General features: G+C 45.1%; 2 protein-coding genes across 4 annotated transcripts in view; both read right to left on the bottom strand.

Moving 5' to 3' along the window:
* LOC139576286 (ankyrin repeat and BTB/POZ domain-containing protein 2-like) overlaps positions 1-13,355 on the bottom strand; it is a 28,271-nt gene extending 14,916 nt beyond the window's left edge. For both annotated transcript variants that reach the window (XM_071402206.1, XM_071402207.1), the window contains exon 1: positions 12,270-13,355. In XM_071402206.1, coding sequence (XP_071258307.1) covers positions 12,270-13,137 — 868 coding nt within the window. In that variant the 5' untranslated portion in view covers positions 13,138-13,355. The remainder of the gene's footprint in view (positions 1-12,269) is intronic.
* A 3,089-nt stretch (positions 13,356-16,444) lies between these two features.
* LOC139576285 (USP6 N-terminal-like protein) overlaps positions 16,445-18,976 on the bottom strand; it is a 29,274-nt gene continuing 26,742 nt past the window's right edge. The window contains exon 14 of one of the 2 annotated variants that reach the window (XM_071402205.1): positions 16,445-18,888. In XM_071402205.1, the coding sequence (XP_071258306.1) occupies positions 18,113-18,888 (776 nt within the window). In that variant the 3' untranslated portion in view covers positions 16,445-18,112. The remainder of the gene's footprint in view (positions 18,889-18,976) is intronic. The other variant, XM_071402204.1, reaches the window with a different exon arrangement.

The following is an 18,976-nucleotide window of genomic DNA, read 5'->3' as shown; positions in this document are numbered from 1 at the left end:
CACAAGCCATGCTTACTTGCCTAATCATGTATGATTACGTTATTTCCTTTACCTCCCTCCTTCTGTGTGTGTGTGTGTGTCTCTGTGTGTGTGTGTGTGTCTCTCTGTGTGTGTGTGTCTCTGTGTGTGTGTGTGTGTGTGTGTGTGTGTGTGTGTGTGTGTGTGTGTGTGTGTGTGTGTGTGTGTGTGTGTGTGTGTGTGTGTGTGTGTGTGTGTGTGTGTGTGTGTGTGTGTGTGTGTGTGTGTGTGTGTGTGTGTGAAAACAGAGGCACAGTCACCTTTCTGTGACACACAACAGGTCCTTTCTGTGGCAGGGCATAATGCCATGACTGTTTGGTCAGACTAAAACAGCAGTATGGATAGAGGGGAGACATAGGGACCAATCCTACCCTGAGTTACACATATGCAACCCAAACTTTACTGAAACCCCCCTTTTGACACAAGCGCATGATTTACCAGATGTCCTGCACATTTCTCAAAATGCATTAGCTCAAAGGGGTTATGCAGTAATGGTAAAATAACCTTAAATTCTTTCATATTTAAAAAGTAAAGAGTGTAGAATAAGAGAAAAAGGCAGCGAAAGGCAGAGAGGACATAAAGGGAGAGAGTGAGAGAGCGTTAGAATGCGGGTTAGAGTGGAAGGAACCTGTTGGAAATGGACACAGGGCTCAGGGGTCAGTCTGCATGTCCTGTCTTGGTGTTGACATCTGACATCTATGGTCGTTAGGATCATTTGCCTTACAAAAGCACAGTAAGGGTGTTTCAATCGTGTCACAGACACTAGGCACTATGATGGGCTTGTAATCAATCATATAACAGTAGGGTTAAATGTGATCTGATTTCATGAACCAACAGTACATAATCCCCTTAAATTCAGAGGTTGCTGCCTACAGGTGCATGGAAATTCCTGGTTGCCCAGCTTGGCAGCTGAGAGTGCCTGGAACCTGGAATCGCTGTCCGACACGTCACTGCACGGAGTATCGGCGGAAGTAACGGACGAGCTTGCAGCCCGGGTAACTACCGACGGATCTCGACTCATCGCCTTGACCATTTGGATCGATGGGCGACTACGGGAACGAAGGAAGGAGATTCGATTTCACTTGCTCGCCCAAGGATTCCACCTGGTCTCCGAGGCATCCCGCAAGTCCACGACAGCTCTGTTGCCGAGAGAATACGAGGCTACCCGAGTTCCCTTGAGAGTCTCCGGAGTCTGCCTATTCACCTCTTCCCGAGCCAATGCAACTTGACAGAGCTAGTCTGTCTCCAGCCGAACGGCTATACAGGCTTCACACTAAGAGTTTCCTGTATTGCGGGACTACTGGTCATTTCGTCTCCAACAGTCCACTAAAAGACCAGGCTCACCGGTAGGAGCGAGTACTCTGGTGGGCCATACGGAGAACTTTTCCTCTCCTCTTACTCGCACTCCTTTTCATGCAATTTTGCTGTTGGGGAACCAGTCAAAATCTCTCCGGGTACTCATTGACTCTGGGGCCAATGAGAGCTTCATGGATGCTACCCTGGCGTCCGAGCTGGGTATCCCCACTCAGCCCCTCTCCATTCCCATGGATGTTAAAGCCCTGGACATGTGCTCTATATGCCGGGTCACCCACAATATCACCCCCATCTACCTCTGTGTGACAGGGAACCACAGCGAGACGATCCAATTCCTGCTCATTAAGTCTCATCAGTTTCCCGTGGTATTTGGTTTCTCTTGGCTCCAGCGACAATCCCCTTATTGACTGGTCTTATGATGCCATCATGGGCTGGAGCCCGTTCTGCCATGCTCATTGACTGAAGTCAGTGCAGCCAGCCCCGGTAGTCTTCCTGGGAGCTCGGAAGTTGCCTCGGACCTCTCCAACATTCCCGCGGAGTACCAGGACCTCTGGGAGATGTTCAGTAAGGCCCAGGCCACTTCGCTTCCGCCCTACTGACCCTATGACTGCGGGATTGACCTTCTCCCAGGCACCACTCCTCCTGGGGACGACTGTACTCTCTGTCGGGTCCGGAGACCAAGGCTATGGAGACCTACATTGAGGACTGCCTAGCTGCAGGGTTCATCCATTCTTCTGCCTCTCCCGCATGCCCAGGGTTCTTCTTTGTGGAGAAGAAGGACAAAACCCTGTGCCCGTGCATCTACCGGGGCCTCAAAGACATCACAGTGAAGAACCGCTACCCACTTCCACTCATCTCCACGGCCTTCGAGCCGGTCCAGGTGGCCACCGTGTTCTCCAAGCTGGACCAACGGAACGCCTACCACCTGGTGTGTATACGGGAAGAGGACAAGTGGAAGACTGCCTTCAGCATGGCCAGCGGTCACTACGTGGATCCGGTCATGCCATTTGGCCTTACCAACGCCCCAGCTTTGTTCCAGGCTCTGGTTACTGATGTTCTCCGCAACGTGTTGAACCAGGTTCATCTTCGTCTACCTCGACGACATCCTTGGCTTCTCCTGCTCCGCCCAAGAACACATGTTCCAAGTCTGACAGGTTCTCCAACACCTCCTGGAGAACCAGCTTTTTATGAAAGCAGAGACGTGTGATTTCAATCGCTCTACCATCCCCTTCCTGGGTTACATCATTGCTGCAGGGAGTGTACAGATGGATCCAAGGAAGGTGAGAGCGGTGGTGGATTGGCCCCAGCCTACTTCCAGGGTGCAGCTGCAACGTTTCCTGGGATTCGCCAACTTTTCTCGACGCTTTATCCGGAGTTACAGCACCTTGGCTTCCCGCCTGTCTGCACTCACCCCTCCCAAGGTTCTGTTCACGTGGTCCCCAGCTGCTGACCGGGCGTTCCGGGATCTCAAACACTGTTTCACCACAGATCCCATCTTGGTTCATCCTGACCAGTCCCAGCAGTTCGTGGTGGAGGCCGATGCTTCGGATGTCGGAGTGGGGGCTGTCCTGTCCCCGCGTTCTACCCTGGACCTCAAGTTACATCCCTGTGCCTTCTTCTCCCATCGCCTCATCGCCACGGAGAGGAACTACGATGTGGGGAATCGTGAGCTTCTCGCGGTAAAGATGGCGTTGGAGGAGCGGAGGTACTGGCTGGAGGGAGCGGAACATCCGCTCATTGTGTGGACCGACCACAAGAACCTGGAATATCTCTGCACCGCCAAGCTTCTCAAATCCAGGAAAGCTAGGTGGGCCCTGATTTTCGCCCGGTTCAACTTCACCCTCTTATACTGACCGGGATCTAAGAATGTCAAGATGGATGCGCTGTCACGCCGCTATAGCCCCACGGCTATAACCTCGAAACCCGAGACCATCCTTCACACTTCGTGCCTGGCGAGGGCACTCAGCTGGGGAATAGGGAAGCATGTTCAGGATGTGCAGCGTTTGTGATTGTCTCCATCCCCCTCCAGGTGTTGCCCATCTTCCCCATTATCCTCAGTGTATTTATACCTGTGTTCTCTGTTTGTCTGTTGCCAGTTTGTTTTGTTTGTCAAGCCTACCAGTATTTTTTCCTTGCTCTTGTCTGTTTCTAGTTCCTGTTTTCTAGTTTTCCCGGTTTTGACCATTCTGCCTGCCCTGACCCTGAGCCTGCCTGCCGTTCTGTACCTTATCACATCACACTGGATTATTGACCTCTGCCTGCCCTGACCCTGAGACTGCCTGCCGTTCTGTACCTTTTAGACTCTGATCTGGATTACTGAGCTCTGCCTGCCCTTGACTTGTCATTTTGCCTGCCCCCTGTTCTAGTAATATACTTTTGTTACTTCGACACTGTCTGCATCTGGGTCTTCCCTAAAACGTGATAGCTAGGAAGTTCAACTGTTTTCCAGATTAGTCAAAAACAACATTTCCCCCGCCCAAAACAGAGACTGTGTGTGAAACACTAGCACTTAACTTTCTCTTCACACTGTGGACTCGTCCAACTTAAAGGACTAAAATGATGTAGCTTCCCAGTTAACACAAACCATGACCCTGTTCAAACAGAGAAGTAAAAACTATAAAGGGATAGCCGCTACTCTGGAAGACAACGAGGCATACAAGATGATACATCTAGAGATGTTATGGTGCAGAGGCAGTATGAGCCTGCTGTTATAGAGATCTGAGAGGAGGATGATGATGAGATATCAAGCTGTGTGTGTGGATAGCGCAGAGAAGAGAGAACGCTGAGAACAGATCCTCTCGTGAGAGGAAGCACCTTATCTAGTTTCACAGTGAGAATCAAATATGTTGGATTTACCTTCACAAAGTTTATGGGTTAGGTACTATCATTTGTCATGGTCATTTGATCATATTGAGTGTAGGTCAGATGTATCTAAAATTGAGAGGGGCACTCGGAGAAAGGAATGTGAAGGGGGAGGGATAGAGAGACAGAGAGAGACAGAGAGAATACTAGATATCCAGTTCCTTCCATCCTTTCCTAGACCTGTTCATGACTGTAGTAACAGCACCTGCCAACCTACCAATGTCAGCTTCACAGTAACATTAAACCTGACACTTTCCCCCATAAAAGCAACAATCAACACCTAGTGTGTGCTTTATTAACAGTCCCTTTAAGCTTTAGCATAACCCAGAGAGCCATAACCCCATGCCCCAGTATAAGAGCGGAATGCTGGCCTCTAGCCGTGTATGTAGTGTTTAGAGCAGTGGTTCCTAACCAGTGGTAGTAGGACCCCTGGGGGTAACCTATCCACAGGGGGTACTTGAGAAGACTCATGAGACCATAGGCTTCCTGGTAAAATGCACATGAGTGGGTACTTCAGGGGTACTCCAGACAGTAGCACACAGTAAAAATAAAAGTGTTAAGTTAACACCTATAGAATTGAATTCAACACTGTTTCAGATAACATTTGGTCCCAGTCTACATAGTGTTAAAGTTACTCTACAGGTAGTGTCACATTATCAGAGTTAATTTGACTCAAAATTGTGTTAAAATTCACACATGAATGTATCCTGGTGGAACATCAATAGGATATTACTCTATAATTAAGTAAATGTCAAAGTGAAAACTTTGCTATTAGTTGTTGACGTCACTTACATGATTATTTGAGGATGTGCAGGAGCAATTGCATTGACATGCAAGTCGAAATAATGATCATCCACAACCACAGCAGTTGATTGCCGCGTTTTTTCATTCCACTGAATTGAGTTGAATTTACACTGCAATCACTGCATAATTTTACACTCCAATTTAATTCTGACACTAGAGCTCATTGACTCCTCATAATGTTGAAAATACTCATCCTGGGTTAAAATAAGTCATCACAATTTTTTTTTACTGCGCAGTCACCGAAAAAGGTTGGGAACCACTGGTTTAGAGCATAACCTACTGTAGTAGCTGCTGTGTACTTATTAGTATTCACGAGATGTTTGTGGGAGGATTGTATACACTAGAGAGTAGCCCAGTTATTACAGACTAACACACACTGTCATTAAAAACTGTTGTTAAAACCTTAAATGAAAGAGGCAATTACATGGTAGAATACGTCTTTGACATACGGTGTTGGTTTGAGAAGTAGTGCTACTGGTTTCTACTTCAGTGATCATGCCTGAGAAGCCGGTGTTTGGAGGATATATTGGCACGGGTGTTGTTAGGCCCGAGACGAAGTCAACGGGTTACCAACATATTCAGATAATGAGTGACATATTTTCATTAAAAACGTTATTTGATTAATTTATTCATACTATTTCAACCCTCCACAAAAGATAGTCCCTAAACGCATTTAGGGTTGCTACCCAAGCTGGCTGGTCGTTGTCTTTTTGTTCTGTATCTATGGACCAGTCGTTCGTTTTAAATGTTCCATTGCCATACTGGCTGGCAACGTTCTTATCCCTTGCTTGCTAACTAGCCAACTACGGCTAACTTACAGTCACGTCAAACAGTGCAGACAGAATAACAATAGTAGATGCATTTGTTTAAGCTGTTTTGTAGTGAAATTTATTTGGATACATCCATAACAATGAGCTAATGAGGCACGATTTCACCTGGCATAGAAAATGTGCTCTCTCGTTAGGACACTGTTGTTCAGAGGAGCTAGTCAACGACACAGCTAACACAATAACTTCAAACTGAAGCTGGAAAGACTACCAACTGGCTGCATTTGGTTTCGTTTTAGCTTTTTTCAATTGACATTTCTTTGTTTATATCCATATAAATTATGCCAGCTGATTCATGATTTTGACTGGCTGAGAAACGCTGCCTGTCTCTCTCTCGTCCTGACTCCCGAACCCTACACGTTCATTGCTCTGGGACAGTTATTTGAATATTGAAACAATGTTGCAAATGTCGGAGACACAGACAGTAAGGTTTATACAAATCTACGCTGTTGAGAAAGAAATGTGAGATAATGTCTAGATGCTTTAAATAGTGGAGATAATGTTTATAACTTCCCTGCCTGGGCTGATGACCTGTTGCACCCTCTACAACCACTGTGATTATTATTGTTTGACCCAGCTGGGCATCTATGAACATTTGAACATCTTGGCCATGTTCTGTTATAATTTCCACCCGACACAGCCAGAAGAGGACTGGCCACCCCTCATAGCCTGGTTCCTCTCTAGGTTTCTTCCTAGGTTCCGGCCTTTCTAGGGAGTTTTTCCTAGCCACCGTGCTTCTACAACTGCATTGCTTACTGTTTGGGGTTTTAGGCTGGGTTTCTGTACAGCACTTTATGACATCAGCTGATGTAAGAAGAGCTTTATGAATAGATTTGATTGATTGATTGATTGATGAGACAGTGGATTGCGCAGTCAGATGGAACAGAGTAAATAGTCATTTTAATGTCATAGATTTAGCCGGTGGTACAGTAACCACCGGCGTGGAATAGACTCCGGCTGGAATGCACTTTTAACCTATCAGCATTTAGGATTAGACCCACCCGTTGTATAATGAATTCCATTAGGACCAGGGGTGCAACTTTCACTGGGGATGGGGGCGACATGACCCCCCCACATTCTGAAATAAAAATGTTGTCCCCCCCAGTTTTAGCATTGCATTGTAATACAAAATCAGTATCAGTGTGCTTTAGGACCATGCGGACGCCTCAGAGCGGTCGGGTAAGATGTTTGGTGGTTTCAGCCAGCTGGATTTAGGACTGCGTGGACACCACAGAGCGTGCAGAGGCAGCTGTTGTCTGTGTGCTTTTACGCAGTGTTGTAAAAGCAAGCAGAGCATAAACTGGCTACTCTTTATTTGACTAATGTAGCTGGCAAGGTAACTGCTGTTTGACTTAACAGGAAAAATGTATTTATTCCCAGTGCTGAGCTAGTAGTGTAACTGACATGCAACGTTAGCTAATGTTTCATCCCCACTCGACTGAAGTTCTGTCTGAAGTGAATGAACTAACTTTAGCCTAGCTATCTGTCAGGTAGCAGTATCTAACAGCTGTTATGTGTATGGAAATGTTTTGTAGCCTTTGTTTTGTCCGGTTTCAACAGAAGTAAATTAACTTGGCTCGATTTTGCCAGCTGATGTACCATTAGATCAACTGATCCACGTTAGTATCGCAATGTAACTTTACCGATCTGTCAGTTTCCCTAGCTAATTCCCTACTTTTCACACTGACAGTAATAAACAGCTCTAGAGGCTTCACTGTCATGGTGCACAGTCAGTACACAACACTATTCTCATCATGTCTTAGCAGGATCAGATGGTGACAGGTGTCCCAGCAGGGTCAAACAGCCAGAGAAGGCCAGTGTACGGAGCTCAGGTGAATTTTGCAGTATATTATAACAATCAGTGAATGAATACAAAGTTCCATCTTTTTTCTTTTTACCCATTTTTTTCTCTCCCAATTTTGTGGTATCCAATTGGTAGTTACAGTCTTGTCTCGTCGCTCATCCAGGCTCTGTTACAGCGGCGCACAATTGGCCCAGCGTCGTCCGGGTTAGGGGAGGGTTTGGCCAGCAGGGATGTCCTTGTCCCATCGCGCACTAGCGACTTCTGTTGCTGGCCGGGCACAGTGCACGCTGACACAGTCGCCAGGTGTACGGTGTTTCCTCCGACACATTGGTGTGGCTGGCTTCCGGGTTAAGTGGGTATTGTGTCAAGAAGCAGTGCAGCTTGGTTGGGTTCTATTAATTTTATTATTGGATAATATAATGTATAAATGTACACCAAGGTAATTCTTTGTCATGCGTCATCTGAGTATCAAATGGTGACAGGCGGCTGAAGGGAACTTTGGCAGATGCAACACGTTATTCGCTCTGTGTAGCAAACACTGGACAAGCCAGAAGCTTCAAAGATTGAAACTATTTTAAGGCAGTCTGACAAACCTCTAAAGTTGACCTCTAAAGTTGAAAGTTCTAAACTGTATCAGCGGTTGATAGAGGCTTTTCTAGATAGAGGCTTTTCAAAAATGTGAGGAAGACCTGGGAGACACTACTGATGATGGTAATGAATGTATACAGATATGTTAGAACTCCCAGTCATGTTCACATAATCTCAGACAGAAATTGCTGAAGTTTAATTAAGGCCATCCATAGAACATACTATATGCCAGTGAAACTGAATCATGCACTCAGAAATAATTCCTCTCCTGGAGGTGTAAAACACAAAAAGGAACATATTTCAATATGTTATGCTCTTGTGAAGGCTGGCTGAATTCTGGCAAAGAGTGTGTTCTTTTATTTTCCGCATGTCTACAGATTCTCCCTTCTTCCTATTCTTGTACATAGGGTTTAGGGGAGCAAAAGTATTGGGACAAATTCACTTGTATGCGTATTAAAGTAGTAAAAGGTTAAGTATTTGGTCCCACATTCATATCAAGCAATGACTACATCAAGGTTGTGACTCTGCAAATTTGTTGGATGCATTTGCTGTTTGTTTTGGTTGTGTTTCAGATTATTTTGTGACCAATATAAATGCATTGTAAATAATGTATTGTGTCATTTTGGAGTCACTTTTATTGTAAATAAGAATATAATATGTTTCTAAACACTTAATGTGGATGTTACCATGATTAAGGATAATCCTGAATGAATGTGAGAAAGGTACAGACGCACAAATATCATACCCCCAAGACATGTTAACCTCTCACCATTACAATAACAGGTTAGCATTTTGGGGGAGGGGGGGGGGGGGTATGATATTTGTGCATCTATAACTTGCTCACTTATCATTTTCACAATTCATTCGGGATTATCCATAACCATGGAAGCATAACATTCATGTAGAAGTGTTAAGAAACAATCAAAGTGACCCCAAAATGTTATATTAGATTGTGTAGAAATGCAGAAAATGAGCTTTGGGGAGGACCCCAGACCCCCCGCCAGGTTATGTCCCCCCCACTTTTGAAAGCAAAGTTGCGCCTCTGATTAGAACACACTGTGGGAAGATGGGTGAGCTGAGGCTACTGTGCACAAACGAAGGTACAAATGAAGGTAGAACACATATAAACAGTAACAACACTGTATTCGAGTACCGTGCCATAACATACAATGCTATAAATGGAAAGCCACATTTCTATCCGAACAAACAGAAAGAGACTATTCTGTGTGTGATTGGTTTAGGAAAACAGGACCCCCTAACTGGCCTCCAATTAGGGTTCTGACTGGTGATGTGAACCATGGCTCCTTCCTTTAACTCCTCGTTTCTCAGTCCACCACACACACATGCACGCACGCAAACACACACACACACACACACTGTGGCTTAACCACAGCACCCTAGGAGATCTCCCACTTCCAGTCCTCCGTTACAATATTACACCTAATGACTGTTTCCTGTCTGTCGGGCTCTGTGGGGCTTTCCCCTTAACCTTGACATTCTTGTGGCAGAGCGTAGGTCTATGGTTCTGGGTACTAGACGACCTAGGAAACCAGTGACCTCACCACTTATCACCGTGATTGCTTTTCCACGGAGTCCATTTGTAACAGTTAGGGCATTTAGCCTGCTCGGGGACTTCAAGGACGTACAAAGAGAGGGAATAAGGGGGACATTTGGATTATCACAACATCATTAGTCAACCCCAAAACCAGAACACAATTCTCTCTCTCTCTATAGAATGAGTCTACAAATGTTTTTTTGTGGACACAGAAATATCAATCTTTGCGCTCGGATCAACACACACACACACACACACACACACACACACACACACACACAGTGGCATGTATTCATGGATGCCAAGGGAAGCCAGGCTTCCCCCAAAAATGTACCATAATTTTCCTTCAGTTCGCAAGAGGCTGAATGTATCTCAATGGACAAGGCATCTGAGCGAGCAAAACAGCACCCCTCTGTCTCTGTATGTGTAGCCCATCTATCTGATGCTGTATGGTCAAAAAGAGTATGATATTGTTGCTGCCCGTAGCATTGAATGCAAGGGAAGCCAAGGAGCATTTGGCCTCCCTTGATAAAAAGTATACAATAATAGCCAATCAGCGTTGAGCTAACCTGAGTGAGCTCAACTTTGAATAGTCCTGACGCATTAAAAAAAAGTGTCAAGGGAAGCCATTTTGGATTTGGCTTCACACCAATCACATCACATCACGGCAAACATCATTGACAGAAAAAAACTTGAATTGCTGCATCTCGTTGTGTTGTTGTCCTCGGGTCTTGCTAGCTAAATTTGGACCTTTCCTAAATAGGCCATGGATGGAGATAGGGATTTGGACTTGTGGTTTTACTTCACTCTTGTACTGGCCAATGATTTAACGGCAATTCTGATCCAACCATAAATTCATACATTGTACATCTGGCCTGAGAGGATGGAAGTTCAATATGTAGATAGATGTAGTAGTAGGCTAATGTTAACACGCTGGCTAATCGTTGCCCATGAATGAAAGGAAGTTAGGCTAGCGAGCAAGGATTTTAGCCAGGTAGCCCAGAACAACAAAAACTAAAAGCATGTACTGTTTGACGGTTTCGGCATCATGAAAGAGAGGGGGATGGCATTGGCGTTTCTCTACAAGTAGTGTAAGTCAACATGTTTTTTCTACTTACACACACACAGCAATCAGTACCATGGATAACCACATATTTAGCTTATGTTGATTGGACTAAATCGTTTTTGGAATCTTTTAGACTAAGCATAGGTGATTTAATGATGTTGAAATGGTCCTGGAATAGTGGAGGCAGCTCCTGTTTTCTTTGCGACTGATGGTACAGTGTTCTAAATCAATAGTTGTTTAGTAGTCCGAAAATAACCGAAATATTAACTTAATTGACCATGCTGTAAGTTATGTAACCAGTGGCATAAAGTACTTAAGTAAAAATACTTTAGTAGTTTTTTTGGGTATCTGTACTTTACTATATATATTTTTCACAACTTTTACTTCACTACATTCTTTTTAAAAAATCTTACATTTTCCCTGTACCCCAAAAGTATTTGTTACATTTTGAATGCTTAGCAGGACAGGAAAAGGGTCCAATTCAAACACTCATAAAGAGAACATCCCTGGTCATCCCTACTGCCTCTGATCTGGCGGACTGACTAAACACACATGCTTCTTTTGTAAATTATGTCTGAGCATTGGGAGTGTGCCCCTGGCAATCCGTAAATAAAATATAAAAAACGAAAATTGTGCCGATTGGTTTGCTTAATATAAGGAATTTGAAATGATTTATAATTTTACTTTTGATACTTAAGTATATTTTAGCAATTACATTTACTTTTGATATTGAAGTACATTTAAAACCAAACCTTTTTAGACTTTTACTCAAGTAGTATTTTACTGGGTGACTCACTTTTGGTTGAGGCATTTTCTATTAAGTTATCTTTACTTTTACTCAAGTATGACAATTGGGTACTTTTCCTCCAATACGCTCTCCACCAATACGCTCTCCAGTTTTGTGATGAAACAAAGGTGTGGTTGTCTTCTTACTGTCTGGGCCTTAGGCCTCTATATCACGGTCGCAAGGCATTTTGAACTAACAGGTTACAGAGCAAACATCGCTATTATCACAACACATAGGTTGTAGTATGGCTTATTATTCCCGGCTTGGCTTCCCCAGTGATTTTACCCAAGCACTGCTACTGACAACACACACATGCATGCTTCTCATATGCTGGGTCAGTTTTTTAGAAGGGCCTCTCTCTCTCTCTCTCGAATATTCTGCCTGAGTGGACTTTTGTTTTGTTCCTTTAAATCCCTGAGGTTACATCATTTTCTCAGCTAGACTTCCAAAAGCTGCCAGAGAGAATTATCAGAATGCATGCTCACTGAAGAACCATTCCATTGTGCGCAGTCATAGGAGAAGAACATCATTCTTGGAAAGGGGTGTGTGTATTTAGTGCATGGACAGAGGGAAAGTGATAATTGATTCACATATTGTGTCATCGGGGTTGGGGCGCACGCATACACGCACACACACACATTTACCATTGGCATTTTTCCCGCATATCAGATGCTCGTAGTTCTGCATCACTCCCCACAGCTCCGCGTCGTCATTGACGACCCCATCCAGGACCTCAATATTTACCAGGCAACAGGTGCCCTCACGCTCTCTCTCCCGCTCCTCTGCCATCATCAACACCCGCACGACCACTTCCTCCGCCAGGCTCTCCACGCACGCGGCCAGGCAAATGGCTGCGTGCTCATGCACGCGCACTGACACACGCGTATCCACCATCCACCTGAAGAACCGTCCCACCGGGAGGCTGAGCCCGCAGCGCGAGGACTTGCCCCGTTGACGCAGTGTCTCGCCTGAGCTCATGCAGTAGAGCGAAATGGCCCTCACCGTGCCAGCCACGCACCGCTCAGCCAGCCCCCAGCTCAGCACCAGTCGAATGGCGCTCTGCACCTCAAAGCGCGTGCATCGCCGGTGCAGCTCGCTCAGTCTCTGAGCCTCCCGGGAGATCCGAACCAGAGCCCTCTGCAAGAGCAGCGAGAGACGGCTGACTGCGTCACCGGAGAAAGCCACCTCCTCACCTGCTACTTTACGCAGGACTTCAGCGATCTCCTGGTCGGTCCAGGGGACCTCTTCCAGTGTCGGCAGACGAGGACACTTGGAGAGTATGTCCTCTGGATCCTCAGGCAGCACCGTATTGACTGTGTCCCAGCTGGCGTTCCTACTGCTCAGAGAGCTGATCTGGTTCCACCAGGTCCCCCGGTGTGGGTGGGTGTGGGAGTGCCGGGACCTGGACGAGGAGAGGCTGAGGGACCTGCAGGAGTCCCCAGCTCCGTAGCCCGAGTCCAGACTCAGATCTTCCAGGGTTTTCGTCATCCTGGGACTGAAGGTGCCTGACATTATTGTCGCTTTCTTGAGACGTGCTTCTGTTCTGAGATTCAAAGGTCACTTTTACGCACTGCAAGAAATACACCCCGTGAACGTTTCCTCTCCAAGTATAGATATATGGATTAAGATAGTTAAACGACTGTAGATAAGTCTATTCAATCACTTCTCTAGTAGTTTCGATGTTTGTCCATGGACACAGTCTCACCTGCTGCCAGTCGCAGCTCCACAGGCACATGCACTGCTGGCTCTGTTAAATGTTACCATTAAACGTTAGAGGAGTGAGACCAATGAGAGTTACCCTTTGCGCGCACCAATCGGCTTTGAGATTCTTTTGAACCAATTTAGGTCAGAACCAATCAGATAAATGAAACCTATGCAAACCAGGAGTGGTATCCTGTTACAATACCAGCATACAGATACAGCTTTACAGCGCCATCGTCTGGAAATGATGAAACAGTGGACTATTTCTTAGGGAACTGAGTTTTTCCTGATCACTTGACCTGACCTGACCAGGAAAAACCCTAGACCCTAGTTATAGCCAAGAACAAGGTATTTCAGTAGGGCTCGGAGTCCTGACCAGAGAAAACTAGTCTTAAAATATGTGTTAATACTATTCTACTAAAAAATAGGTTCCCAACCAGGGGTACTAGGACCCCTAGGGGTACTTAGCATATCCACATTGGGTACATGAGAAGACTCATGAGACCATAGGCCTACTGGTAAAATGCACACGAGGGGGTACTTCAGGGGTTCTCCGGGAAGAGCAAAATTCAATTGGTGGTACAGTAACTGAAAAAGTTTGGGTACCACTGTAATATAAAATACTCCTGCATACTTTCTCGCGTAGGTTGATTTGAAAATAACTCAACACAGATTTAACATTTTGATTCTCGACAAAGAAAGAAAGAAACAATCAAAATGTTGAAAACATGTATTTGACAAATCATTGTTGAACAGTCTCAGGGGTTCATTGCATAGATTATACACTAATCATAACCACATCTGTTTTGCTTTGACTGTCAAAAACCTTACAACTAAGGCATTTCAATGTACAAACATGAATTTAGAATTCACACAAAAGCTTTCTTCCTTAGCCTGTTTTTCTGTGGATAAATAGCAAAGTACAAAACATTACCATTGAAATTGCTGTAGACCTATACAGTTTAGTCTATAAATAACCTTTCAATTTCTTTAAAAGGTAAATAAATAGTGGGCTTCTAACAACAAGTTTATGATTGACGATTATAATATTTTAGCTTATGATGAATTGAGGGAACCTAAGTAAACTTTGTATTCACTTAACCAACATCTGCCAGTGGACAAATTAATCACTATACGCAAAATGTCCACTAGATGTCAGCAAAGTCTGTAAATCACGTGGCGCTGGAGTACAATCTACCACTAACCATTTGGAAAAATGTTATGGCCTACTTCAACATCATATTAGGCTATTTAATTAGGCTATTTACAACTACAGAATCTCTGCAGCCAGTATTTAGAACTTAAGTGTGTTTCTTCTACAACACAGTGACTACAAAATATCTACATATTGCTCTTCTTACAAATACAAATTACAAATAAGCTTTATAATACATTACAGCAAAGATCCAATAATCTGAAAATACATTTTTGCTAGATCAATGATAACACGAAATATGTTTTAATTTTAAGCTTAAACATTGCAAGAATAGAAAATGAGATTTAAATATGAATTATTCTTGCTAGATGACAAATCTAAGCCCAAAGTCACATACAGTTGCAGTCGGAAGTTTACATACACCTTAGCCAAATACATTTAAACTCAGTTTTTCACAATTCCTGAAATGTAACAATTCCATGTCTTAGGTCAGTTAAGATCACCAGTTTATTTTAAGAATGTGAAATGTCAGAATAACAGTAGAGAGAATGATTTATTCCAGCTTTTATTTCTTTCATCACATTCCCAGTGGGACAGAAATGTACATACACCCAATTAGTATTTGGTAGCATTGCCTTTAAATTGTTTAACTTGGGTCAAACGTTTTGGGTAGCCTTCCACAAGCTTCCCACAATAAGTTGTGTGAATTTTGGCCCATTCCTACTGACAGAGCTGGTGTAACTGAGTCAGGTTTGTAGGCCTCCTTGCTCGCACACGCTTTTTCAGTTCTTCCCACAACTTTTCTATGGGATTGAGGTCAGGGCTTTGTGATGGCCACTCCAATACCTTGACTTTGTAGTCCTTAAGCCATTTTGTAAGTATGCTTGGGGTCATTGTCCATTTGGAAGACCCATTTGCGACCAAGCTTTAACTTCCTGACTGATGTCTTGAGATGTTGCTTCAATACAGCCACATAATTTTCCTTCCTCGTGATGCCATCTATTTTGTGAAGTGCACCAGTCCCTCCTGCAGCAAAGCACCCCCACAACATGATGCTGTCACCCCCGTGCTTCACGGTTGGGATGGTGTTCTTCAGCTTGTAAGCATCCCCCTTTTCCCCTCCAAACATAACGATGGGCAGTAAGTATGATCTTTGTCCCCATGTGCAGTTGCAAACCGTAGTCTGGGTTTTTATGGCGGTTTTGGAGCAGTGGCTTCTTCCTTGCTGAGCGGCCTTTCAGGTTATGTCGATATAGGACTGTGGATATAGATACTTTAGTACCTGTTTCTGTCAGCATCTTCACAAGGTCCTTTGCTGTTGCTCTGGGATTGATTTGCACTTATCGCACCAAAGTACGTTCATCTCTAGGAGAAAGAAAGCATTTCCTTCCACAGCGGTATGACGGCTGCGTGGTCCCATGGTGTTTATACTTGCGTACTATTGTTTGTACAGATGAACGCGGTACCTTCAGGCATTTGGAAATTGCTCCCAAGGATGAACCAGACTTGAGGTCTACAATTTTTTGGCAAATTTCTTTTGATATTAGCATTAGGTCAAGCAAAGAGGCACTGAGTTTGAAGGTAGGCCTTGAAATACATCCACATGTACACCTCCAATTGACTCAAATTATGTCAATTAGCCTATCAGAAGCTTCTAAAGCCATGACATAATTTTCTGGAATTTTCCAATCTGTTTAAAGGCACAGTCAACTTAGTGTATGTAAACTTCTGACCCACTGGAATTGTGATACAGTGAATTATAAGTGAAATAATCTGTCTGTAAACAATTGTTGGAAAAATTACTTGTGTCACGCACAAAATAGATGTCCTAACCGACTTGCCAGAACTATAGTTTGTTAACAAGAAATGTGTGGAGTGGTTGAAAAACGAGTTTTAATGACTCCAACTTAAGTGTATGTAAACTTCCGACTTCAACTGTACAGTAGACCCAATTGCCTTCGCCTATGCTTGTTTAGTTTTTTTTGTGGATGACCAGTACAAAATCCATCTATACTAGGCCTACACCTAAAATATCAGGCATTTGGCCTCAAGTGACCTCAATTGATGGACTAAGAAATGAGGCCCCTTGCAGCCTTCTGAAGTTCTGAACCCCTGGTATAATAACGTCAGGCTGGGATTCCATCCTGTCGCGGATTTGGACAATTCACCATCTCAAAGGTCATTTCAGATTGAGCCTTTGCTCTAGAAGCGAAGATACTTTTAGTGTATGTGGACACCCCTTCAACTTAGTGGATTTGGCTATTTAAGACACACCAGTTGCTGACAGGTATATAAATTCGAGCACACAGCCACGCAATCTCCACAGACAAACATTTGACAGTAGAATGGCCCGTATTGAAGAGCTCAGTGACGTTCAACGTGGCACTGTCATAGGGTGCCACCTTTCCAACAAGTCAGTTTGTCAAATTTCTGCCCTGCTAGAGCTGCCCCGGCCAACTGTAAGTGCTGTTATTGTGAAGTGGAAATGTATAGGGACAACAACGGCTCAGCTGCGAAGTGGTAGGCCGCACAATCACACAAAACAGGACTGCCGAGTGCCGAAGTGCGTAGCGTGTCTGTCCTCAGTTGCAACACTCACTACCGAGTTCCAAACTGCCAGCACAAGAACTGTTCGTCGGGAGTTCATGAAATGGGTTTCCAAGGCCGAGCAGCGGCACACAACCCTAAAATCACCATGCGCAATGCCAAGCGTCAGCTGGAGTGGTGTAAAATCCGCCGCCATTGGACTCTGTAGCAGTGGAAACGCATTCTCTGGAGTGATGAATCACGCTTCACCATCTGCCAGTCCGACAGACGAATCTGGTTTTGGCGGTTGCCAGGAGAACGCTTCCTGCCCAAATGCATAGTGCCAACTGTAAAGTTTGATGGAGGAGGAATAATGGTCTGGGGCTGTTTTTCATGGTTTGGGCTAGGCCCCTTAACGCTACAGCATACAATGACATTCTAGACGATTATGTGCTTCCAACTTTGTGGCAACAGTTTGGGGTCGGCCCTTTCCTGTTTCAGCATCACAATGCCCCGTGCACAAAGCGAGGTCCATACAGAAATGGTTTGTCGAGATCGGTGTGGAAGAATTTGACTGGCCTGCACAGAGCCCTGACCTCAACCCCATCAAACACCTTTGGGATGAATTGGAACATTGACTGCGAGCCAGGCTTAACCGCCAAATATCAGTGCCCGACCTCACTAATGCTCGTGGCTGAATGGAAGCAAGTCCCCGCAGCAATGTCCCAACATCTAGTGGAAATCCTTCCCAGAAGAGTTGAGGCAAAGGGGGGGACCAACTCCATATTAATGCTCATGATTTTGGAGAGAGATGTTCGACAAGCAGGTGTCCACATACAAAAATACAACTATACTAAAATAAGACTATACTAGCAAATATTTCACAAAGGCTCTCTAAGCAAACATAATGTCCATTGTTAGAATATTACAAAAGTACTAAAATGAAGTAAGCTGTAATGAATTCACTATGATGGGAGAGAATGTGGCACTGTCCCTTGGAACTCCACTATGGCAGCTTCTCCTACAACATAACACTATGTTTCCGCAATGTCTGTCTCGCAGACAACAGGGGGTGACTTAGAAATGCTTTGCAATGCTCTAGAATCAAACTGGCCATTCTGGGTCTCCTGGCTCTCCTTTGTCTCCTGTCTGGGCCCTGTGTTTAGGCAGAGCCATGGCCTGCTCCAGAAGCCTGGCCAGATACCCATCCTCCTCCTCCTCCTCCCTCTCCCCCACCGAACGGCTCTCACTCTGGGCCAGGCCTGTAGGCCGCTGGGAAGCCTGGGCTAAGGGTGCTGACTGAGTCCGGGGGACCCCGCAGGGTGGCTGGGGAGGGCTAAGGGATGAAGGGGCAACTGGGGCAGTCAGGGTCGGCTCCTCCATGGGGCTTTGTGGAGGTGTGTTTGTACCCTGTTGAACTACGACCTGTGTCTCTGGTAAAGCCATTGGACCAGAGGAGCTCTCAACACTTTTTTCTTTGTGGAGTGCCATACGAATGGCAGGTTGTCCCATAACATTGGGCTCATTGCCACCTGGTGGCTCATAAGGTGGTGGCCCAGCCCCAGCCTGGGGAGGCCCATCGGGGGTAACTTGAGCCTGGATGGTGTGGATGAGAATGGTGTCTGGAGATGGAAGAGAGACTTCCTCCTCTTCCTCTTCCTCCCTATTGAGAGCTTCCTTGTCCTTCCTGTCCTCCTTAGAGGGGCTGTCGTCTTGGGAGATGATGTCTGGCTGGTAGGTGATGATGTGGAGACCCAGACCCCCTGCTCCTGGTCGTTTGGTACCCGGGTCAGGGGTGACTCCCCTGGGGGGCTTGAGAGGGGTGAGCAGAAGAGGTAGTTCCAAACCCAGGGCCTTCTGTGGCAGCTCATCTGGCTTGGCTAGAAATAAAACACAGGAACATTAAAACTGAGGTAAATTATAGGAACTATGCTTTGCTTTACAGTTCTGTTGCAGTTGGTAAGTAAG

Source organism: Salvelinus alpinus, chromosome 5 (assembly GCF_045679555.1).
Source record: "Salvelinus alpinus chromosome 5, SLU_Salpinus.1, whole genome shotgun sequence".
NCBI classification, from domain to species: Eukaryota; Metazoa; Chordata; class Actinopteri; order Salmoniformes; family Salmonidae; genus Salvelinus; species Salvelinus alpinus.
Note: the sequence above shows the minus strand (reverse complement) of the source record. Positions and strands in the feature narration are given on the sequence as shown.